The following is a 26,496-nucleotide window of genomic DNA, read 5'->3' on the forward strand; positions in this document are numbered from 1 at the left end:
TTGTGTGTAAATTGAAAACTACTGGGAATTTTAACAGCCCAAAGTGCACCAACATCACCCAGTCCATATGCATGGTACATTACAGGCGGTAGGCCTACTACCAGAATCTATATGTTGCAGCTCCACAAGAAATCATCAGATTCGGGAAATACCAGCAAACTGCCATAGCCACCTAACATAAATCGTGTGGGTGGCCTCTGCAGGCAAATCACCATATGACCCATCAGGATGAGGGGGACACCCACCCAAAGGAGCAACATGGGTGGTAAGTAACCTGATTATAAAAGGGCCCAAACAAAATGTTATTTTCCTATCATTTATTACCCTAAGGGGCAGATGCTTTTGTCTTTCTTCAGTCCCTGCTGGTTGTAATCCCTTATACAGCATTTGTTCATTTTCAGCTTGTGGGTATATATGCTGAAACCAAACTTTTTTTGGTGCTCATATGTTTGTTTTTTTTACACAGCTCTAGTTACACATATCAGTCAGGCTTTCTAGCTTAAGAGAACCAGTGTAGGAGCCTCCCTAGTCTGAAGTGAAACAAACAGCCATTTTCTCTCACTCCCTGAATGAACAAGACAATCCTGGAAGTTCTGTCAGCTGACAAGATGGAGGAGGTAACCATGGTGCCTTTCAGTTTCCAGGTAGACTTTTCCAACCCCAAGGGCATTATTTCATAAAATGTACTAACCTTCTAGTTTTCTTTCTCTCCTTAAATGAATTCCACACACACACACACAGCAAGTTGTCAGTTTCTCCCACTCAAATCTCCCTGAAGATTACAGGCCTGTAATTGCTGCTCTCACATTTGCGCTTGACATCTCCCCACCAGCTAGTGGGTTTGATGGCTTGGGAGCAGAGCTGTGTATTAACTTCTCACAGTGATTTATCACCAGCAGAACACAAATGTGAGGAAAAAGCACATTAGCCCTGCCTGTTGCACTGGCCCTAAAAGTGCTTTCACACTGAATACCAATTTTATGGTCCTGCTGGTGATAAGGGGGCAGAATGTCTCAGCCTACAAAATGCTATTGCTTTACAATACAAACTATTCATCTTTACTGTGCTGTTCTATAGAAATCATGTTTTTTTATTGTTTTTTTAATCAAGATTTCTACTTAAAACAATACTTTCTTCCAAGTCAAAATAATGCTTCAAAATCAACACACTACAGGGTGATTACTAAGCCAGACAGACGCAAGCTGCATCCCTGTAATATCTGTCTCGCCTAATTAGCAATCAGCGGCGCAGCATGTGGCAGCTCTACAGGAGCACGAAAGGTAATTTATATTTAAATGGGTATATTTATGCCAATAGATCCATTTTGAGAACCTGCCGCTCCTTCAGTCACCAAAGTGTCCCATCAAAAGGGAATAACAGAGCATATTACTTCGTTATGTTACTTTAAGGAATACTGCTGTCAGGGGAAAAAAGGTTTATTTATGTCTGAGATTAAGCATACCTCCCAACATTTTGGAAGCAAAAAGAGGAACAAAAAAATTTTTTCCGCATGTAGCGCAGCAATTTTTTGACCACACCCCTTTCTGTGGCCACACCCCCTAATTACCATGTTTGTTTTACAAAATTTGGCAGGTTATGAAAGTTTGAAAATATTTCTCCTTATCTAAACTGTGTTTTTATGTCTCAAAATTGTTACAAAGTATCTTATTTGCACCTGTTAGCTGTTCTGGGCTCTCTGCTAAAAGCCAATTAAGTGAGAAACTTTGTTTCTTTTTCTGGCTGTTCAGTGCAGAGAAAAGAGGGACTTTCCAGTACAAATGAGGGACTGCGGGTTGAGCTGTTAAAAGAGGGACTGTCCCTCCGAAAAATGGACAGTTGGGAGGTATGGATTAAGGTATAAAGCATTTTGATAATGAATTAAAGAAAAGTTAATTTTTGAAGTTACTGGCATTTTTTGTGCATGCATGGGTATGGGATCAATTTCCTGGTACTTGTGGTCAATTTATTTCTGGCCTAAAACAGCAGTGCTGTATTATATTATGGCAGAGATTATAGATTAAGGGCTTTTACAGATGAGTGTTTGAAGCTGCGCTCCCCGTGTTCTGTTTTTATGCGTTCAGACACAGGGGAGCACAGGAATAGACGCATTCTATGCGTCTCAACCTGCGTTCGGCGCCTACATGTGCCTGTGTGAGTACAGCCCCACTGAATGCGTCTATTCCTGCGCTCCCCTGCGGCTGAACGCATAAAAACGGAACGCAGGGGAGCGCAGCTTCAAACGCTCGTCTGTAAGAGCCGTAAGGGTGGCTAATTGGCAATTTATGTTGGAGGCCTCAGGAGCCCCTGTCCGACCAATATATTGTCAAAAATTAGACAAATATTATCAGTAGAGATGCAGACCTTGTCCAGATGGGTATCCTTAAGATGGCCATAGACGCAAAGATCTGACATTTTTCGTCCGGCGGAGATCGGTCGTTTGGTCGATCGGACAGGTTAGAAAATTTCTATCGGCTGCCGATAATATCTCTGCGTGTATTGCCGATCGTACGATTTTCAGTGGGAGACTGTCACCAGCTTTGGTTGGACATAGATATCGTACGATTGCTGTCAGGGGCAGAACATTGCTGATCTGTTCTTTAACTAATCTGACTGGTAAGACTTTGATCTGAATGGTTAGTGGTGGGTCGGGAGATGGGAAAGTCCGATCGTACGATGATTCGTACGATCGGATCTTTGCATCTATGGCCAGCTTTAGGCTTGCAGTATAATTTGATTGTTTGCTCATATGGCAAGTGTATGGGCAGAATAAGGGCCAGTGTCTTTTAAGACACCGCGTTGACTATCTTTTATCTGAAAAGCTCATTTCTTCCACTACTGCATGGAATGTCTGTGGTTGATTTAAAAGCCCCATAACACCAACATATGAATGGATTTCATATTGTGTCATTTTTACCCCGCACTTAGTCTTTAGCGCTGATAAGCAAAGGTCACTTTAAGGAGCTGCTTTAATCTTCTTTGTATGACATTCAATTATTTGCTCAGTTTGTAGATCACTGCATCTTATGGCATTCTGTAGTTCAATAATCTCATGTGAGCTATGCTGTATCTATATAAAGACATTTTGCAGTTAATTCCATTTATTTGTATCTTGAGTTAACCCAGCCTGACATATACATATTAATGTTGCCAGTGGCTCTGTGCTATAAGCTGATATCTATTTCAGGGTAGCTCTCCAGCAGGTATACACGTTGCTATGCACATGGCCCGAGGGGAGCACATCTGCAATTTTTGCACAGCATGAGTTAGAAATAATTCTAGTGTATTGTTGGCAGTATGGGGACAGAATTAAGGATTACTGAGCTCAAGTGAATATAAATATCAAATAGAGCCATTTGTTAGTTCACTTACCAGTTATTAAAGTTCATTTTTATGGGCTCATTATCAGCTTCTTTGTTTAGAAAAAAAAAAAAAACTACAAATGTGCGTGGAGCAGTTAAAATTTATTCTGTTACACGTAATACACAGTCTAAACATATTTATTATATAAATCATTATTTATTATATAGATCATAATTAGCGAAATGTAACCCAATGAAAAGGAACAGAACAAGTTAGTGGGGATTCAGGTGCCATCTGCTGTATAGAGAGAGAAGTACAGAGGCTCTTTTTATTGGCATAGTGCCACTTTGTAAACATGGGCATGGCCTTTTTAAAGGAATGCTGAGTGCCAGAACATACCAGAAACTGAAACTTTGCAGGGATGTGAGATATGTAGATATGTAGACAGACGTGCATGTATAGCATTCTCCAGCAAAGTGCCTGCAGGGGCTGTACAGAACTGCATACTTGGTGCCTGGCCAGGCAGAACTTGCCACTTTCACCCCCCCTCCCTCAAATCTCAGATTAACATTTATACTTTCATTAAAAAATATTTGGCAGACTTAGTGTTGCCTGGTGAATGCGGAAAAATTAACTGTATCCACCTCAATAAACTGTAATGTAGGATGGTGCCGAGTATTGTGTGTTTACCCTTTAATGCAGGGGTCCCCAACGTTTTTTACCCGTGAGCAACATTCAGATGTAAAAAGAGGTGGGGAGCAACACAAGCAGCAAAATGTTCCTGGGTGGTGCCAAATAAGGGCTGTGATTGGCTATTTGGTAGCCCCTATGTAGACTGGCAGCCTACAGGTGACACTGTTTGGCAGTACATCTGGCTTTTATGCAACCAAAACTTGCCTCAGAGCCTGGAATTCAAAAATAAGCTCCTGCTTTGAGGCCATTGAGAGCAACATCCAAGGGGTTGGTGCTCACGAGCTACTGGTTGGGGATCACTGCTTTAATGGAACATATTCAACTTATAGCTCTTACATAGAGACTAGGGCAACATACTTTTATTATGGTATAGCTCCCACCCCCTGACTCTACTGATAACAGAGCCTCCAGCTCACCTTCCTATATAACCCACAATAAGCCTGGCTAATTAGCAGTTAATTTAGAAGCAGTCTGCACAGAAACAGTATATGCTCTTTAAGGGCTCTTACTCATGAGCGTTTTTACCTGCGCTCCCCTGCGTTCCGTTTTTCTGCGTTCAGCCGCAGGGGAGCGCAGGAATAGACGCATTTCATTTTTTCAAATGGGGCTGTACTCACACAGGCGCATGTAGGCGCCGAACGCAGGTTGAGACGCAACATGCTGCATATTTCCTGCGTTCGGCGAATACATGCGCCTGTGTGAGTACAGCCCCATTTGAAAAAATGAAATGCGTCTATTCCTGCGCTCCCCTGTGGCTGAACGTCGAAAAACGGAACGCAGGGGAGCACAGGTGAAAACGCTCATGAGTAAGAGCCCTAAGATGTGAACACGAGTGTTAACTGTCTGTGACTGCAGCCCGGGGAGAAAGAAAATGAGCACGTACTTGTGTTTAAGGAGTAGGTGAGAGACATTTCTGTCTAGATTAGTTAGAAATGCCACCTCATCCCTTTAAAACTGAACACATTTAACCTATCCTGTATGATTAATTAGCAATGTTAATAGAGGTTCATGTTTTAGTTTGCAGTTGCCTGCGCTGGATTTTATGCATTCCACTGCATAGCAAACATAGATTTAAAAAAAAAATGATATATATAATATTGATCTATTTTTCGGAATGCTGAGGACCTGGGCTTTTTCAAATAAGGGATCTTATAACTTAAGTCTGCTAAAAAATAGTTTAATAAACACTAAATAAAATCAATAGGATTGTTTTGCCACCAATATGGATTCATGCAGTTTAGTTACCATCAAGGATAAGGTATTGTTTTATTATTGCAGAGAAAAGGGAATTATTTGCGTAAAATGGGGTCTACGTTAAATGGCCTTCTATTAATTCAGAGCTTTCTGGATAAAAGAGATAGAGAGATAGATAGATAGAGATATAGTGTGTGCATATATAAAAATAAATAAATAAATATATATATATATATATATATATATATATATATATATATATATATATATATATATATATATATATATATATATATATATATATATATATATGGAAATACACCCTATATGCAAGATGTGATTTTAATGCATCACCCCTCACCTACTCATACACCAATTTCTTTTATATCCTGCTATATTTAACATTGCCATATATACCTCTCACCTCCTATAAACTGATTTCACTGCCATACACACAATTATAACAACATTTTACAGCATTCTGTGAGAGATTAAAATTCACAAGTGGGATCAGTAGGGAGCTTGCTTGCCTTCCTTATAACTGGGCACTGTAAATTAGGAGTCAGTTGCATATATTTGGCTACTGGGGAAAATCCCCTGTTGTTCCAGTATATCCAGTTGTACACTGCTCAGCCATCTTGGAAGGCTGTCTCCACACTTTCTAGTATATATTCAGGGCCACCATCAAAGGGGGTAATGCCCCTAGGGGCCAGAAAGGGCCCCAAAAGCCACAAAAATGCAGATGACTGGTGGGGTTTTGGTAGAACAGGGGTATGACAATGTGTGCTGGTCATTTGTTTTTCATTGGGCCCTATTCTACTTATTGGCAGGACCCTTCAACCAGAGAGCCCAGGTGACTGGTGGGCTAATAATTGAAGCCCTCTTGTGGCCCTGTATCAAAGGATGAAAGGACAGATTTCCAGAAAAGATTTCTACAACTCTCTGTTCATTTGAATAGACTATTTTGAATTCTTATCTGCTGAATTGTCCTTTCGCCTTTGATAAATATGCTTACAGTTTGAAAACCAGTGGCTGGCAGTCTACCATGAAGGCAGGGCAATCAGCATCTGCATGGGGTTGCCACCTGTTCTGGAAAAAAATACCAGCCTTCCTATATATCTTTTTTCCCTATTAATAACATTGGGATCAGCCATCATTTTTATCGGCCAGGCCGGTAAAATACCGACCAGGTGGCAACCCTACATCTGCATATGCTGGAACAACAGAGAATCATAAACTCTGGTTTTGTTAATCTAAGGGAAAGTTAAAAAAAACCTTAATAAACTGCTATAATTGCTGCAGAAATTGGAAATGAATCCTTCTTCCACTCCAGAATAGCACAGTACACTGTATTAAAGTTAGAAACCATGGGTTCAAACTAGATAAAATAGTATCCAACCATCTCTTGCAACTTTCTGTTGTGAAATAGACCCATTTTAACGGCAGAGGTACTGCTTGTCCCCCCCCCCCCGTCCGCTGTATACTAGTTGCATTGCTAGTACTTAATGTTACTACACTGCATAGGAGACATTCTGAATTTAAAGGAGGCTTACGTTCTTCAAAATTGTTGCCTACAAATCTCCCCCTCTTTATAAAGGGGTTTTTCACCTTTAAATTAACTTTTAGTATGATGTAGAGAGTGATGTTCTGAGACAATTTGCATTTGGTTTAAATGTTTTATTATTTGTGGTTTTTGAGTTATTTTATTTAGCTTCTTATTCAACAGCTCTCTAGTTTGTTTCCGTAATCTGGTTGCTTGGTTTCAGAATTACGCTAGCAACATATTGGGCCCTCCAACGGGCTTCCCTGATTGATATCTAGTCAAAGATCAGTTGCTTGGACAGGTTTAAAAATACCATTGAATTAACGTTTAGTATGACGTAGAGAGTGATATTTGAGACAATTTTTCAATTGTTTTTTTATTATTTGTGGGGTTTGTTATTTATCCTTTTATTCAGCAGCTCTCCTGTATGCAATGTAAGCAATCTGGTTGCTATGGTGCATATTACCCTAACAAACATGCATTGACTTTAATAAGAATAAGACTGGAATATGAATAGGAGAGGCCTGAATAGAAAGCGTAATACATTTGTAGCCTTACAGAGCATTTGTTATTTAGATGGGGTCAGTGACCCCCATTTGAAAGCTGGAAAGAGTCCGAAGAAGAAGAAGAAGGCAAATAACTCGCACTATAAAATAAATTAATAATGAAGAACATTTGAAAAGTTGCTTAGTATTGGCCATTTTATAACATATTAAGAGTTAACTTAAAGGTGAACCACCCCTTTAAGGCTGCTTTATGATCTCACTGCAACAATAGATTTCTGTAAGCTGTGTTTTAACCAATCGCACCTTCTTATACCCTCTGGGTGCTGCTGGGTCTGTACAATATGTACGTTTTTATGCACAGCTAATGCTTGCATCAAACTTGTCTTGCTTGTTTACCCTTGCTGCTTGTTGAAGAATATCAATAAGGCAAATCAACAATTAAAGTTCAACAGAAAACAAAGGCAAAGATTTGATTGGTCGCTATGAGCAACATCACTGGTAATGTTTCACTCCACTTTTTACACAGCATGATCAATAGAGTGTAGAGAGTGCAACTGCCCTAGCAAATCTGCCCCCCCCCACCCTCATCTCTGTTGGAAGACTGGAGTTGGCATCCATGCATCTGACTTGTAACATGTAAACTGATGATTCATGGACATTCAACAAAGGCTACCATATTCATTGTGTAAGCTGGACCCCAGAGGGATTTCTATGCAGTGTCGGACTGGCCCACTGGGATACCAGGAAAACTCTCGGCGGCCCAGGTGTCAGTGGGCTCTCATGCTGCTAAACATTTGGCTTATTTCATGGCCATTCCCTATTTTATTGAGAACAAAGGCTAAATAGATGGAATAATAGATCATAGTTTTATAGTATGTAAAGAAAAGGGACTATAGAGGTTGAGTGAGAAGAGGAAGAATAATAGTACTGAGAGTGGGCCCCTGGTCTAAGTTTTTTTTGGTGGGCCCCTGGTGTCCCAGTCATACACTGTTTCTATGCTTCCAGAAGCTATGGGTCTGCTGTACCTAGAATTCCGGTAGTTGTAGTTGAACAACAGCTGAAGGGCAGCAGGTTGCATATGCTTGATCTGCTGTATAAATCTACCTAATACACATCAGAAATACAAGCTACATTCATATATATATATATATATATATATATATATATATATATATATATATATATATTTATTTATTTATTTCTCAGAGGGATATTTCCCAGAACTAGACAAACGGCAGCCAAGGTTTTTTATACAGATATAAATGCTCCATATTAAGAATTTCTAACATATTTGGAATAACAAAGTCCCCAACAAGACCCATCCTAGTAAGGTACCATTGCATCCCTGCCTTTGTTAATTCCCCTGAGTCACTGTGGGCCAGTTCAGTTTGTTCCCTTGTCTCCCCACAAACCTGTCTGACAAGTCCTTAGTGTTTGGGGCAACAGGAGGGAAAAAAAACCAACACTTGAACAGGAGGGAAGATAGAGAAAAAGAAGGAGGGAAGAGAAGCGAGTAACAAAGTCTGCAAGCAAAAAAGGAGAAGCAAGAAGGGGGAAAGTCTCTCTAGGAGTGACTGTGTAACTAAGGTAAACAGCAGAGAATAAATGGGCTGAGAGTAAAATCAAGCGTTTGGTAAGGGAGTTAGAGTAGAATGGGTGAGTCTGTGTGTATAGACTGCCACCAAACGCATTGCATTCCAGCGCAGGTAAGTGTGCAGGTGTGTTTATGGGGAAGGTGTGTTCCACACTGCAAGGTGTATAATAGAGATATAAAGGTGGTGTTCATTTAATCTGCAGTTTTGTGACAAGTGCAATGTCACTTCCTCATCTAAACTCTTTCTCAGATTTTGGACTTTGCAGGTACCTCTGGGAGCTAGTTTGGGTTCTCTCATGTTCTCTCATGTTATACTTTAACTAACCCATCCCCTGCTGGTTATATATTAATCCCTGAAATATAACTCCAGATTTAAATCCTCTCTGGACTTGACATTGAATCACACGCAGTCTGTGCAGAGACCAAATAAAAAACAGTGGAATACGAAGATATTAGCCCTGTATTGAAGTAACAGGGGCCCCCAGGTGGGGGGATTTTGGAACCAGCACAGATCAATCAGAGGGAGAGAAGCAGAATAGATGTCTAAGCACAGGTATGATATGGGGAAACAGTGGTCTCAAGCTAAAATGCAGTATTGATTTTGCTAAACCGAGGCCCTGTAGCTGTTGTTGAACTATAACTTATGAGAAGTAAAATCTGTTCATATGAGTGTTTAGTAATGAGGCTTGATAGAAAGGACCACCTTTTTTTCTGAAACTGTAGATGTTGTAGTTTTCTTGGGGGTTCTGCCATTTGTATTGCATTTTAAATCTCCGTGTTTGGCCTGTAGCTTATCTAAAGGTGCGGAGCAAGTTGCTGTCTATGAAAGGGATTTGTCTCTAGCAACAGGTGAAAAGTGGGTTTACTAGTCACTCGGCAAAAAAATCACTTGACCTGAGCCTCCAGCGTTAATGGCAAAGCTGTCAGTTAGACGAGATCACTGCATGTATATACAACTTCTCTTTGTATAAGGTCTGTTGTAGTCTCTTTGGTTTTACTTGTTTGGCTTTCAGCTCCCCCCCCCCCCCATGTTGTTCATGTTTACTAAAAGCCCCCATAGTGTAAAACAAGATAATATATGAATGAAAGCAGTATCACTACCACCCCCAAATATCCAGCAGCATCCCACACTAATAAATGAGCATCTGTCCCTACTTCATCTTGCATCTGAAAAACCCAAAAGCACTAAAATGCCAGACACTCAGTTTGGGAACCCTTAATACGGGGTTGACTTTTCTCAACAGATTGTGGAGCAAAGATATGCATAACTGGTTAAAGATCAAGCACTTAGATCAGAAGCTGTATGGGGCAGGGTCCTTTAACATAAGGATTTTATTTTTAAATGTTATTGCAATATTTGTCCCACTGCTTGTACTATAAAAAGGTACATTGCTAGATACACAGTAGCACTATATAAATAGAACATACATACTTGCAAAAGTTACCTGGAACCAGTCAGGACCTCTCAGATCTGGTCTTTTCCCTTCAAAACCAGACATGTGCCAGCCCTCTTCTTACAGAGCGCCGTAACAAGGGGAATAACATAGGAAGAGATTGTTTTTGCTACATATTTGCATTGTTATATAAGACAGTCTGATGCTGTATTTGCCACCTTTCTAAACGCTAGTGGGCAATAGTCCAAGACCAGAGTGGATGCAAGCAATATGGCAGCACCGATGTTCATATACATTCATCTACATAACATCAATAACTGTCAGTGTTGTGCAACTCAGATTTCATGCTCCTTTACTAATAGGGTTGCCACCTGGCCAGTATTTGACAGGCCTAGCTAGTAAATCACTAGCTAGGGCCAGCATCGGTATTAAAATTTAACATGCCCGGCAGCCCGATAATCCCTCTGCTGCTGCTGAACACTCCTTCTAACCACAGGCCCATGTATTTCCCCAATCATTCTCACCTTTCTTTCCTCCAAACCACCGGTTTCCCTGCCCCATACATCATAGTCCTTCCCCAACCTAAAGGCCCGTAACAGGCAAGTAAAAAGGTGGCAACCCTACTTACTAATCTAGTCCCGCACTTGTAATATCACAGCCAATCACTTTATTGAATCTTCACTTTTTCCCTTTAATTCAGGAAACTCTCCTTTGTGGAATTACTTCTACTGATGAAGAACAATTTTTCTGAGGTAGTATCTAGTGACAGTCCAGCACTTTGATCTGCCAACTCCCACTCTAGTTTTCCAGATATTAGCTATTGTTAAAATGCTAATATAATGAATTTGGGGGGAAACAGCACCATCTGTTGGTTGGCTGGCTAAGAATGAATTTCCTGAGAAAAGGAACATCTTGTTAGTGAATAGAGAGGTGTCATCTGACATTTCTTTAGTTGGTTATAAACACTGCAACATCACAAGACATGCAGGGATCCTGAACCAAATCCTGGACTTGTTGCCTAGTAAAAATTATTTTTCTTTTCTCAACCCCCATGCTTCTATGTAGTTCTTACAAGTCATGTTGCCTTTTCAAATGGCCCAGATCGGCAATCTTTGGATTCTGGCAAATTCCAGAGGGGCTGCTGTAAGATGTGGGTTTGAGCCGGCTACCACAAAAAATCCTCAGGTCGCAGGTGGGTTTGGGTCGAGCACTTCTTTCCGCTCTCCCTGTGGCTTCAGACCTTGAACGTTGGGTCTTTTCGTGGCTTTGGCTTCAGCAGTTCGGCGCATCACTTTGGCGCGGTCAAGGGGGCCTGACTAATTTCAAAATTGCAGCACAGCCAGGCCCCCGTTTAGGCCCGGGCCTGATACAACTGTACCCTCTGTGCCCCCTGATGATGGCCCAGGGCTGCTAATTACTTGTAATGGTAAAACTATACTCCTCTTTTTGACACAATCTCATTCTGTTACGTTTACATAAATTGCACACATAACCTCATCTGAACTTCCAAAAATAAATATATATATATATTTTTTTATGATAGTCTTTACTGCAGGTATCAGTTATCCAACCCCCCCCCCCCCCCATAGTTTTATAGTATAATGCAAACCCTCCCTCACCTTATTTGATTGTAAAGCAATGGATTCTGGAACTTGAAGTCCCTCTGCTTTCCAAAGAATTTAAGCACAACCCATTATGGCTGGGGGATCCAGTAGACATTGCCACTAATGGCAAAATATACAGTTTGTTTTTTTTTCTTTACATGAGCTCATTCAGTTGGTTTTATGTAGAAAATGTGCAAAAACACTATCTAAACTATAAATAAATAAATATATATATATATACGTATTTTTTAACAAAGCTATACCTGATTTTACAGATTGAAAGGAAACCATTCCCAACCCCACTTAGGCTTAAAGTTTAATGGAAAAATTTGGTCTGAACATCTGCAAATAACCATTAATGTGTAGTGTCCAAAGTTTCATTATTTGTACATTTAAGTATAAATAAAAACTTAAAGGAACAGTTCAGTATAAAAATAAAAACTGGGTAAATAGGCTGTGCAAAATAATAATGTTTCTAATATAGTTAGTTAGCCAAAAATGTAATGTATAAAGGCTGAAGTGAATGGATGTCTAACAAATTAGCCAGAACACTACTTCCTGCTTTTCAGTTCTCTTGGTTTCCACTGATTGGTTACCAGGCAGTAACCAATCAGTGACTTGAGGGGGGCCACATGGGTCATAACTGTTGCTTTTGAATCTGAGCTGAATGCTGAGGATCAATTGCAAACTCACTGAACAATTATGTCTCATGTGGCCCCCCCTTCTAGTTGCTGACTTTGCTGGCGCTAGGCAACTTCGGCGACTTCTGAATACGAAGCGACGCGTGTGCCATGCCGCAGGCGATTTTTCATTTTAGCCGGCGCAAGACAGAGGTAAGGCATTTGGGGAGATTGGTCGCCGCAAAGACGAGGCGATTAGCTGCCAGGTGACTAAATCTCCCCAAATCGCCCAGTGTGACCTTACCCTTAGTTCATAGGCACACTTTCACCCAAAGTGTTCCTGTCTGATGAAACAAGCCACACAGAGCTAAGTTAGATCAATGCTTGTGTTCCTGACAGTGGGCAGGGATTGACCATAAATTAAGCCCAGTAATAACTACAGCGGGGGAGGGGGCAAAGCCAATGTGTTTATACCCCTTATACCATTTCATGGGGTAATACTATACATTTTCTCTGTAATTATGTAATATTTCAGAAGTGCCACACTGTAAATACCACTGCCCACCCCCGTGCTAGGATATTGGTAGAGTTCTGTAAGCCTTATCAAATTTAGCTTCACAATGCTTCTGTATCTGTCACCTGACCATTCAGCAAATAACAGCGAAGGAGAACTAGATCTTGTGTGGCGCAAGCAGTACAATGCATTGAGAGACAGCAGCAAAGGTATACATTCACTTTATACTGAGGTTTATACTATCCAGGGCTATGCCAGTGAGCTCTGTGTTATACAGCAAACACAATTATATTTACAAGGATCATAAATAAACTATTCATACTGGCCAAAAAGGGTGGTTCTATCATAACCCGCAAACAAAAAAGAAATTAGTTTTAACACATCTATATGATTCTTGTTTTCTCAGAAAGTGCCTATTGGTGCATCAAGCGAAGGCAGAAAACAAGACTGGACTCCAAACTAGCACCATGCTGAGCTGGAAGTTACCTCGATTACTGACCATCCAACAAGTACCCAAAGTAAGTGTCATTTAGTGCCTTTTGGCCTTACAGACCTTAAGTTACTCTCTCCTGTCAAATGTCTTTTACTCTGGAATATTATTTTTAAGGTGTTTCATGAAGACAGCATCCTCTGTGGGTATCGATCACCATGTAGCTCCGCTACAGCCTGTATTCTGAGCCTCTTCCAAATGACCAATGAAACCCTTAATATCTGGACCCATTTCATACCCGCCTTGTAAGGATCCATATTCTGATTCCTATTACACTGCACAGTCCCACCACGCCTAGTACTCCAGTGATTAATATTCTTGCCTTACTGTCTCTAGGTACTTCCTATGGAAGATGTTGTCCTTTTTGCATTCAGGTTTTTGGGATGACCCATTCTTGTGGCCTCTTTTGGTATTCCAGTTGTCTTGCTGTATCTATCCTTTGGCGTCTACTTGTGCTCACACATTCAGTGTTATGTCCACCAAAGCTCGACACATCTGCTTTTTCTTGGACTATGGAGCTGTCAGTCTGTACAGCCTAGGTAGGTAAATACCCCAGTTTGACAAACATCATAAGGCACTCATGATTTACCAATGGACTAAAGACCTTTTGGAGCAAATGTGTAGAAGTACATTTGCCCAGCCCACATAAATCTTAAACTGGCCATACATGCAAAAATATGCTCTTTGGCGAGATCAACAAATGGGTGATTTTTGTTAGATTTGGCCATCCATGGCTTTACCAAATCACTCTGATCTGATCCTCTGGCTCCCATAACAATGAGCGGAGCACATGTTGGGCCTGTACCGACTTATCAGCAGAGGACAACATCAATGAACCAATACAGTCCTTACCTGATGGGATCCAGGCTGCCCAGCTAATATATACTGTATGAATGTGAGTATTTGTATTTATATAGTGCTACTCCGATTTGCACCACTGTACATTTGACCACTCTTTCAACAGGCGATTTTGTCCCCCCATACAATTTCACTGGATGCAGCAAACCCAGCAGTTCTGTTTCCAAATAATTAATTTTGTAAATTAATTAATTAATTTTGCATGGTTATCAGCTGTCCCCTGAGAGCCAGAGTCATATGCCATGAGGTCTGGGCAAGTTTAAAGTTCACCAAACAAAGAACTTTCTAATACATAAAATGATGTTGCCTTCAGGATTGCTTTTAGGTATCAGTGGGCCAGGGCAATGATCTCCTTGGTGGGGTTCTGCAGCTGCACAAGAAATGTGTAGAAGCAATAACCTTGAGCTGATGAAGCTGAATATAATAAGGCAACCATTTTAAGAAATATGTGCTTACTGGTGTAGGCGAAGGGTCCAGGAGCCCCATCCTGAACCAAGAGCTATGGGAGCAGGAACTGTTCTCATATAATTGTGGCACATGAAATATAAAGTATAACGGTCACTGATGTACAAATTAACCCCCATTTGTAATAAAAGTAACAACATTTACCCAATTGCAGTAACTGTAGCAACCAATAAGATGTTTGCATACGCTGAAAAAGATAGGATGACACACACAAGCAGCAAATGTGCTAAATCCTTAGTGCTTTTATTTCGATCTCCAACACAACGTTTCGGAAGTATAACCTCCTTTATCAAGTGGAGAACACTTAAAAAAGGAGGTTATACCTCTGAAACGTTGTGTTGGAGATCAAAATAAAAGCACTAAGGATTTAGCACATTTGCTGCTTGTGTGTGTCATCCTATCTTTTTCAGCGTATGTAACAAGGGAACCAAGTAAAGCAGCAAGGTTTCTGGATAGAGCACCACCATAATATAGCCATAGCCTTTTGAACTATTGGCAATAAGATGTTTGACCTTAAACATGTGACCAGTAAATGCTACCTGCGTATTGGTTGCTTTAGGTGACTTTTATTACATAACTCCACGGGGCACATTTACTAAGGGTCGAATATCGAGGGTTAATTAACCCTCGATATTCGACCATCGAAGTAAAATCCTTCGACTCCAAATATAGAAGTCGAAGGATTTACCGCATTTACTTCGATCGAACGATCAAAGGAAAAATCGTTCAATTGAACAATTAGATCCTTCGAATCGAACGATTCAAAGGATTTTAATCCATCGATTGAAGAATTTTCCTTCGATCAAAAAAAGCTTAGAAAGCTTATGGGGAAGGTCCCCATAGGCTAACATTGGTGCTCAGTAGCGAAGTAGGTAGTCAAAGTTTTTTTTAAAGAGACAGTACTTCGATTATCGAATAGTCGAACGATTTTTAGTTCGATTCAAAGTCATGGTCGAAGTAGCCTATTTGAAGTACCCAAAAAAATACTTCGAAATTCAAAGTATTTTATATTCGAATCCTTCACTCGAGCTTACTAAATGTGCCCCCACAAGTCTTTTATTCAGGCATTTAGGCCTGATGCATTTTTTGTCTGAAATTTAACACAATCTTTTTTTTTTATTTGCCCCAATTTTTTTGATTGCTCTTGGACACAACCATAATTACAGGGATAGTTATTGGCTGGCCAACTTGCTCATCTGCAAAGGACCCTCAAAAAAACCATTATTGTCATGCCATTTGCATGACACTTGACAGAGCTGAGAATGAGGTAAGTGGATGCAGTAATCTGCTTTGCAACCACTTGGATGTGGATGGTCTGGATAAGTAGAACTTTTCATGTTATTTTTTGCTTTTTATCTGTTCGCTCTTCTTTCAGATTTCTTAAGATCTTCAGGGTGGCATTCCTTCTTGTTTTGCAGGGGCAGCCATTGCTTACTCTGCATATGTATTCCCAGATCGATGGGTGGGTGGCACTTTCCATCGGTGGTATGTTCCTTGTGCTGTGATGAACACAATTATCTGCACTGCGCTGGCCTGCTATTCCAGGTATGGCATAAGTGACAAAGGGAGATGCCATTGGCCTCCAGACCTAAAAGCCTAGGATAATCTGTGCTGTTTTTTGGCCTGCATATACAATAAATGCACGCCAAGAAACTGCTGTTGCGCTTATCTCCGCTCCATGATGCTACTGCATCTACAGGCAAAGCATCAGCCTGGGTGCAGACACACAGGAAGAGTAATGCATTTTCACGCTGTGTGTGTGTGTGTCCCAGGCCAACACTGTGCCTGTAGATGCAGTAACATCATGGAGTGAAGATGAGTGTAACGACTGTTTCTTTGCATGGATTTATATGCAGGCCAAGAAATATCCCAATTTGACACTAGCCTAAAGGCCCTTATACACAAGTAATTGCCTGACACCTGGTATCACGTGGTGTTTGTTCCATCGTCCTCCTGCGGGGACCGCAGGGAAGTACGAAGCCAATGCCTCCTGACAGGGCATATGTAAGCGCTAAATGCAGGTGGAATGCAATTTCATGTGGTCCAGCTGAGAATATCTTCAGTTATTATGTGCTTAGGACACATAACTCTTTTATAGGTGCTTCAAATGCACAGGGATGATTCATAACCTTACGCTCCTAATGAAGAGCTGAAGATGACTGATGCTTTCCCTGTTGGGGATCACTATGATTGTTTACATCTTTGTCCCCAAGTGATGCTTGTCTGACAGCACAGCCATCTGTCACGGGGAGCACATTTCCTATTCAAAGGAAAAGGAAGCAGCTGCCACCCAGCAAGGGAAGTTTGATTCTCCCAAATGAGAGAACTGGCATCATAATAAGAGAGCATATAGAGATTTAAATATGAAAATCACTAGTGTTAGTATAAGGCTATCACAATTGTTAGCCTTATATGTTCTGTAAGGGCTAGTGTATATACAGACTGCTGTATTGGTAACAAGTGGGAAAATCAGGACTTTCTTTAGAGTTGTGGCCCAGGGCAAAATGGTCTTTGCAGACTTTGTCATCTTTTCTAGGAAAAATGGTGATGATAAAGTGCTCCATGTGCCACTGCCCAAAGCACAACAAAAAAAGACAATACCTGGCATTGTCCCCTCATTTCCTATTTTTTATTGCTACTTTTGTGTTTGATAAGTTTTGGTTTATCCATAAATATTATCCATTTCTGATTTTGCTTCTGTAACTGTCACCGACAGGCTAGGTGCTCCAGTCCTGCATTATAACCAGCTCGTGATAGAAAGGTAATTTCTGGGCAGGCAACTGACACTGCCCAATCCTGACCCTCTTCCAGGGTTCCCTTTGTGTGTCACACTTTACTTTTTTACCACGGCTGCGGTGCACACTATTTTGTCACTGCCTGCATTTATGATGGAATTCTGGAAAATTATACTGCACTGGGTAAAAGAATGCACTTGTTTTATACATGAGCAATATTTAAAATGGCAATAGGGTACCTTTTTAATTTCTAATCATTTTTTAATTTATACATGGGAACATTTATGGATATGCATGTGCACCATTCTGATTATATCACCTCGCCAAGGTGCATATAAAATAATTCTTTAAATATAATTCTGCACTTTTATATAAATAAGTCAAGATCACCTGGAGTTGTATCAGGGAAAAGTCTTCTCAGCAGCTTTAACTTGGGCTCAATCACTCACGATCACGTAAAAATAAGTGGGAATGTTCATTAACATATTAAATTAATTGCATTCCAATCCCTTGAGATATAATAAGATTGTTTTTCTGCAGGATTCCTGAGGTGACGCGCCCACGGCTCAGCAAAATGTTACGCACAACAGCCTTTGCTTATCCCTACCTGTTCGACAGCATTCCCTTGTTTTACAGAGTAAGTACTGGGAAGCCGGAGCGGACCGCCTAGCGGACTCTTGCTTCACTAAGTCACTTTATAACAAGCCTACTAAAAAGGAAAGTTAAAATGTAAAATATCTACTCGTTAAAATTATTTTTTTTTTAGAAAGAAAGAAAAAGGTTTTTACCAGCTTCTAGAGTTAAAAACAGTTTACATTCAGCTTCATTGTTTACATTAGCTGAGGATTCTCTGCAGACATTCTTGAAACTGAATAAATAGTCTATATTGTTCCATAGTTGACAATCTCCAAAAATAATTTCCAGGGATGTTGTCTAAGTGCCTTAGTTTCATATGAGAAGTCTGATAAAAGAGAGCAGAATGTGCACCATTTACCATACATGATACTTTTAATGGTCTAAATATAACATGGTATTTTTGTTACAAGGAACCCCTATCAATTAAAGACATAGAGCAATGGTTGACCATTTCTATTTGATGCCCCATTTAGTTACAGTTTAGAAATAAACAACAATTCACTTTTAACAGTAAAATAAGAAATATAAGAAAACTCCTTGATCAGGCTTGTAAAAGCCATTTTCTGTAGGACAGGCACGCATGCTCCATAAGCAGAGTGTGGTTTGGCCCCTCCGTACGGCCGGAAATGGCCACATTTCCCGAAGGAGAGAGTAAGCTGCCGGGGGACCTGAGGGGGTGCAGGCCCTGGCCCAATCGCACTCCCTGCTCCCCCGGTAGTTACGCCACTGGGTTTGGCACCCCAGTGACTGGTGTGCATGGAACCAACCCAGCACAGAAAGCTTGGGTACACACGGGCCGTGCAGACTGCCTTCTTCTTCCAGATGCACCTGACTGGTCCCAGCACAAATAAAAATAAATATTAATTTAAAAAAAGATAGATGGGCCATGATCACACTGAACCCTTAGGCTATAGCCTATGCACGTTTATGGATTGGTCTGCCTAAGCATATACACTAACATTAAAATTTAAAAATGTAACACAATTAAAAAATTTACACAATTTATGTAATTTACAATAAACCTTCTGTGACTTGCCTAGAAACTTATGGAACTTACATAAAAGCTTATGTACTTTATGTGTCAAGCTATGACAGCAACTCAAAGCCGTGTGAGAGGGGCAGGGATTAGGCTTTGGACAAGCTCCACTGCCCCCCCCCAATAAACTAGATCTTATTAGCAATTAATGGATCTATTTATATGAACTAATTATTGTGGAGTAACATCGGCTGTTTAAATTGGGATCTATTTACTCAATTATATGATTGTCTCCTACATGAACTTGTCAGCAGTGGAATAAACTTTGGGGACAAGACATTTTCCATAAACATATATTACAGCTGCTTTTCAAAGTCCCACTGGGTCGCCCAACAGTTGCAGGATCTGGTTCTTCTATAGTTGCACCCCTGCTTTTCAGTAAAATGATTGGTGACACATTTAAGTTTAACCTTAACCTTTGTCCTAGCAAACCCTACTTATCTGCTAGTTGCTGATTTATGTAGTGCTCACAAGCATTGTGCTCAAAAATATTCATACTATGCACTTACGCCCCAGCTTGAGCCCCCAAAGTTTCTGATGTCAACCCTGCACACAAACATTACTGTTGTCATTTAGTCACAATTCCAACGATATCCAGGGCAGCAAATAAAGGTTTACCCCCCCCCAACTCATATTTATGTATCTGGGACAGCAAAAAGCCATTTTCCCCAGATTTGATCCTAAGGGCAGGGGCACACGGGTAGATTCGGGGAGATTAATCACCTGGCGACTAATCGCCTTAATTCAGGACGACAATCTCCCCGAACTGCCTTCCCCCTGCTAAAATGAAAAATCGCCTGTGACAATGCACTCGTGGCGCTTAGATTTCCGAAGTTGCCCGAAGTCTCCTCGTGAGGCAACTTTGGAAATCGAAGTGCCGAGAGTGCCATTGCGCTGGCGTTTTCACATTATAGCAGGTGGAAGGCAGTTCGGGAGATTGTCGCCCTGAATAAGAGACGATTAGTCGCCAGGCGACTAAATACCTGAAAACCTGAATCTGCCCGTGTGCCCCTGCCCTAACTCGCCTTCAGGCTTATCCCATGCCACTGCTTTGGACCTCCTTAGAAGATAATTTGAATAACTATACATTTGGAGCAGACATTAAAAACTGATTTCTGTTCAGGATTAAAAATCTGGGACATTTCCAAAAGGAAAGATTTAAAGAGAACAACCTCAGGCACAGTCCATGACAGGGACAGTTGACAAGTATACCGTTTTAAGGGACATAACATAGTGGAAGATTCTAGAGATACTGGGGCTATAGTGGCCCCAGTGGGGCTCAGACTGATCAAGTTTGGTTTACAGGAAATCTAAAATTATACTGCTATAGCTACAGTACTGGCTCTTCATTAAAAAATCTATAGACCATTAATCAAATACAACAAACAATATATCAGCTTGAGTTTAGAGCTTCTTTAGATATTTTAAATATTTCTGTGAACTGAATGAAATGCATTGTATTCTATTTTATGCAGCTTTTCCTGTGCTCTGGTAGTGGCTGTGCTCTGAATGCTGCCCTCCCCAGGCACATCTGGCATTCTCTCTTGGCATTCCTCACTGCTTTCCTTTTCACCACACACCTCCCGGAACGGTTGGCCCCTGGATGCTTTGATTTTGTGGGTGAGTGGCTGTGACTATAGACTGATCTTTACAGTGTTCATAGCTAGATTGTAAAAATGTGGAACATTGTCCATGTAACAGTCTGAAAGGAGGTGAGAATTCTTTAGAGAGAGCACGTCTTTCACATATCTCAGTGCTCGTTTCTAGGGGTATATGCGGCAAGTGCCAGCAAGCTGTCCAAATTTTTCAGAACCCTCGAGTAATGTAACGCGCATTCGCACTTTCTGAAGCCAAAGATTCTGTGTTGTGCATGTGCTAATTGCTCCCGCTGACTTCCCGGAAATGTTCTGCACATGCACACATAAGCTTTTCGGTGCAAATCGTCAGAAATGGTTGACTATTTGGTGGCCCTTTGTGGACTGGCAGACCGTTTGGCCATAAACCTGTTTTTTATGCAACCAAGACTTGCTTCCAAGCCTGGAACTGAAAAATAAGCACCTGTTTTGAGGCCACTGGGAACAACATTCCAAGGGATTGGTGAGGAACATGTTGCTCAGGCCAGGACTGGAAATCTGTGGATTCTGGAAAATGCAAAAGGGGCTTCTGTGAGCTTTGGGGGACTTTTTGGACCTCTGTGTACTTGGAATGCCAGGCCCTATTTTGACTCCCGGTCCAGAACTGATGTTGCTTATGAGCCATTGGTTGGAGACCACTGCTGTATGTGAACAATGGACTCCCCCATTAACATATATTATTCAAAACACCTGAAGGCACACATTCACTCTAGTTGCACTGTGACAGTTGCAATGCATAACATTTTAGCCAATCACAGACATGTTATAAATGTGATTATGAATTAAAGCAAAAGGAAAGGGTAATACATAGGGAGGGGTGACCTCATGCAGGTCACGATGATGCGATAATGGCGGAGCTCTTCTAGTACATACCGTCTCCTACCTGATCGCAGCTCTTGCGATATGCCCATCGCTTCACGTCGGCTACAACATCTCCTCCTGAATCGCTGCGGAGCTCGGATCAAAGCATATCTAGGAGTCTGGTATCTTTAATATCAACTTGGCTTTATTCAAGCGCAAATACAGTGTTTTTTTGACTCCTAGATATGCTTTGATCCGTGCTCCGCAGCGATTCAGGATGAGAGGGGGTGACAAAATGTCAGGCACCCCCAGGATAATAAAGAGATGGTATTTTTTTCCCCCAAATCACTCTCCTGTTTTTCACCTAGGTCTCCCCCAAATCTTTTTTTGCACTAGAAAACTTGCAGGGGTTGAAACCTGCTTGGAATTGCCATGCTGTGCCGGTATATTTGTCTTTCGAGTTCTGGATTGGAGGGTGCCGATCCCTCTCTATGTACTGAGCACCGGGAAGAACAATTGTGGAAAGGCCAGGGTGTGCTGTAAGCTTTCTAGGTCTGCTCGTGTGCAATGCAGTCATACTAGTATTACAGTACATGAGCATTAACAAAATAGTAACATTATAGTAACAATCTAAAAAAGACTCGAAAGAGCCTTGAAGTAGGTTAATATAGGTAAGATGGTGGCGCAGTGCTAGTTAAGAAATCTTTCTTTTCTGTCTATCCTCCACTCTCCAAGCAACTGCCTCTAGAGACTATAGGCAATGTTAAACAAACTAAATGAAGGCACATCCAAATACAATCATTACACGGCAAAAAAAACACACAGAGCAAATTTTACACTACTCTTCTTCTCCATGCCAGAAACCCACCACCACAGGGCTACAGGACATTATGGGGCTCTGGTAGCTTCATTCCCCAGTGCTGCAGGTCTCCTGTCAGGCCTCGCTTAGGAGAGGACCCCCACCACCACTAGACTACAGGATTTTTGAGGCTTTGGTAGAGTTCCTACCCTAGTCCTGTCAGACCTCATGAGAGGGCCCCAGTGCAAGTCGTTCCTGTGAATAGGCAGCTGGTTTTCATTATAAAAGGTTCTATCATCTCCAGAACAAATCGCTGTTTCTAGGTTATCAAGTCAAGCAGTTTTCCCCAGTTATTTTGTAAATAACTCCAAAGTACTGCATTCAGGGTTTACATAATACCACATTTTTCTTGCTCTTCATATTAAGAAAAAGAAGAGTGACTGAGCTACTTTTCTGTTCCCTAATTATATAATATTAACTCATAGAAGCCCTCTCAATTTGCTGCATTGGGTGTGTCAGAATAGCACCTCTATAAGAGCTGTAACAAGATTTATGATCTATATTGCAATTTAGAAAGAAGTCCAGACTGACTAACTGTGGTACAATGGACTTTGAGATGTACTTCACATGAACAGTGGAGTCTACATCTCCGTTACACTGCTGTAGGCAGGTGGATTTATATACAGTATATAACTAAGAGATTAGAGATCCATGGCTAAGAGTATACACACATTCTATGGTTTTTCAGCATCAGTGAGCTAACTTTCATATAATTCATCAAACAGGTGGACAGGTGTATTTGTGCTGGCACTAGCATTGTTAGAAGCATTTTAGGGTACAAGTGACTTTATGAATGGCACCAGTGTGCTTTGAATTTTGCATCTTGTGATCGAGATTGTAAAGGAGGCTTTAGATGACTGGCACACTGGGTGCCATCTTGTGGAAAAAAATGGCAATCAACAATTTATTTAAATTACATTTTTGTTTGTTTTTCATTGCATTTTTGTATGTTTTTCACATACATGGCAAATGGTTAAAATAAAATGTATTAACCATACATTGATAAGTATGTTTGTTTCTGTTACTGTGCTGTTTTGTTTCATGACAATGAATTATGCCAGGAGAGGCCCTTTAGGTGTGTACATTTGTTTGTATATGACTATTGCCACTGTTTATTTTTCACAACCCATATGAATAGCTTCTCCTTTAAGGTCACAGTCACCAGCTGTTCCATGTGTGTGGTGTTATGGGCACTTACATCCAGATGGAAGTTCTGATACAGGACATGAATCTACGAAGGGAGTGGCTTATGGAAAAGGCTAACAGTCCATCTTTCTCGAATACCCTGGGAGCCTGGGGAGTAGGAATGACCATGAGCATCCTTGTCATTGCCTGCTTCTCTTTGGCTCTGTACTGGAAACCCCTGACTCAGAAGAAAAAGAGAATGTGACCAGGTACAAAGGGGCCGATTAATGTCTTAATAATATGGGAATGCAAGTTGGAGCTGGACAGAAATGGGCATCTATCAAAAAAATAAAAATTTAATATAAGCTTCATCTTGCTGAAATAAGAAATTTATAAATATAACCAATTAAACATTCTGTACCGTTTATGAAATAATCAGGTTACTCTTCACTCTCCCCCTCTGAGCAACCTGTCTCTCTTCATGCAGCCGTCATGCAGTAGGTGGAGTCAGTTTTCAATTGACAATTAAGTCTAATACATCCTTGGGGTGGGGGATGCGCCCTTAACCTAAGTGCTCACTCTAAAAATAACTTGCTCTGTTGGAAATCATGTTTCTCTGCGTGCAGGGTGTTTGCCAGAGTCTGTTGTTTTGTTATTGTTTGTGCTGGAGTTGGCTATTTGAATTACTCTGCTAAGAAAGGGAGCCCCCCTTAAAGATGTATTATACCTACCTGTCAATCAAAATCTGACCCAGAACACAGCATGAAGAGTGACAGGTTGTGGAGAGTAAGATACCGAAGAGAGACTTTTTTTAAACTGTACAGAATGTTTGATTGTATTTAGAAAGTGTCTCATTTTAGTGAGATGAAGACACTTGGACAAACATCTAGTAGTGACTTTAAGCCTGTCTATTCCCCATGGAACAGGGTGAGGTTACTGTCCTAGTTTAATAATGCTAATAACATGCATTAAAGATGGGTGACATTGGACTGAAGGGCCATCATCAGAAATTATAGGACCCTATACTACTTAGTTAGATCATATACATTTGCATATGATCCTCCTTCCTTCCCCATGGCCTGTGTTATTAGCGAGACTGCAAACCTGGGCCCCCTGGGCAGTTGGCTCTGCAAACTATGTAGAATTAAGCTTCAATTAAAAAAAAAAAATACTAAGGGGCCCATTCACTAAGCTCGAGTGAAGGATTCGAATGAAAAATACTTCGAATTTCGAAGTATTTTTTGGGTACTTCGACCATCGAATTGGTTAAATTCGTTCGAATTCGAACGAATTTGAACGAATCGAAGTAAAAATCGTTCGACTATTCGACCATTCGATAGTCGATGTACTTTCCCTTTAAAAAAAAAACTTCGACCCCCTACTTCGGCAGGTAAAACCTACCGAAGTCAATGTTAGCCTATGGGGAAGGTCCCCATAGGCTTGCCTGTGATTTTTTGATCGAAGGATTTTCCTTCGATCGTTGGATTAAAATCCTTCGAATCGTTCGAACGAACGTTTAGCGCTAAATCCTTCGACTTCGATATTCGAAGTCGAAGGATTTCAATTCGAGGGTCGAATTTCGAAGTATTTTTAACTTCGAAATTCGACCCTTAATGAATCTGCCCCTAAGTGTTGACTATGTTTTGTGAGAACATGAAACGCATAAGGATGTAATCCATGTTTGTACTTCAATAAACAACTGTTTTTTTTAAATATAACTGCCTGGAAGACTGCTCCTTGAGTACTGAATTGTAATGACTTCCACACATGGTTATTAAAAAAATTAAAAACACTTATTTGCTTAAAAATTGCCTTTTATATGGTTGAGTTTATTGCAAGGCACATAGTAGTATATTATAGTATTAAACCACCACAACATCATAATCATGACAGTATTCCTTAAAGGAGAAGGAAAGGCGCTATTTACTTGGGGTACCAAAAGTTAGGCACCCCCAAGTGATTGTAAATACTTACCTGAAACCCCGGGCCGGCACTCCTATCAGCAGAAAACTGCACTGGCCAGGGTTCTTCCAGTGAGCACCACGGAGTGATTGGCTTCTTCTTTGTTCACGCAGGTGCGTTTGCGCAGTAGCGCGAAAAGCCGAACTGTAACAAAGTCGGCTATTTCGTTCTACTGCGCATTGTGTCTGATCAGGGAAATTTGAAGAAAGAAGAAGGAAGCCGAACGTTCTGTGGTGCTCGCTGGAAGAACCCCTGGAGCGGTGCAGTTTTCTCCTGATTGGAGCACCTGCCCAGGGTGTCAGGTAAGTATATATAATCACTTGTGGGTGCCTAACTTTTGGCACCCCCAAGTAAATATGCCTTTCCTTTAAAGAGTTCTTCAATTAGTTCTGGCACCCGAAAAGGTTTTTTGCAGATAAATCTCCTCCAGTTTCACTGTAAGGGCTTGCACTAGGGTTCTAGGATGTAACCAAACCAAAGGTAAAGGGAGTCAGAATAATTGTATTGAAGACATGATCTCATTAAGTGAATGAGCAGAGGGTTTATATTCCTTTCTCGGCAAAAGAAAGGATTATTATAAAGGCATATACAGCAAAAGTAATAACCATTTTTGTTTCTCTGTTCCCTCACAGCAAATCCCAGGATGTATTGCACTGACACTTAAGGATGGCTTTTCTCGCCTAATGTAGCTGGACACTGATTTCCAAAGAATTTGTGACTCCATTAGAAGCTTAGATCTCATGTCACCTCCTTTTATTAAATCTTCAACGAACACAGCTGAAACTAATGATAACACCTAGATCCTCATTACAATGACCTGACAGACCTCTGAAAACTTATTTTCTCAACAAATCTACTTCTAGAACTACACTCCAGCCTTAACATATCTATATATATATATATCTATATATATATATATATATATCTATATCT

General features: G+C 40.8%; 1 protein-coding gene across 10 annotated transcripts; it reads left to right on the plus strand.

Moving 5' to 3' along the window:
• Positions 1-26,496, plus strand: paqr5.L (progestin and adipoQ receptor family member V L homeolog). 10 transcript variants are annotated; one of them, XM_018253329.2, is made up of 10 exons: positions 1-265; positions 13,369-13,480; positions 13,570-13,697; positions 13,789-13,991; positions 16,194-16,320; positions 17,492-17,536; positions 18,051-18,147; positions 20,658-20,802; positions 23,628-23,870; positions 26,196-26,495. In XM_018253329.2, exons 2-9 carry the CDS (start codon positions 13,430-13,432, stop codon positions 23,864-23,866), a joined length of 1,035 nt encoding a protein of 344 aa, XP_018108818.1. In that variant the 5' UTR covers positions 1-265; positions 13,369-13,429; the 3' UTR covers positions 23,867-23,870; positions 26,196-26,495. The 10 variants fall into 10 exon arrangements, with proteins under 10 accessions (XP_018108818.1, XP_018108814.1, XP_018108817.1 ...); XM_018253325.2 differs by lacking the exon at positions 1-265 and adding an exon at positions 358-644; XM_018253328.2 differs by lacking the exon at positions 1-265 and adding an exon at positions 358-617.

This window comes from Xenopus laevis, chromosome 3L, assembly GCF_017654675.1.
Source record: "Xenopus laevis strain J_2021 chromosome 3L, Xenopus_laevis_v10.1, whole genome shotgun sequence".
Lineage (NCBI taxonomy): Eukaryota > Metazoa > Chordata > Amphibia > Anura > Pipidae > Xenopus > Xenopus laevis.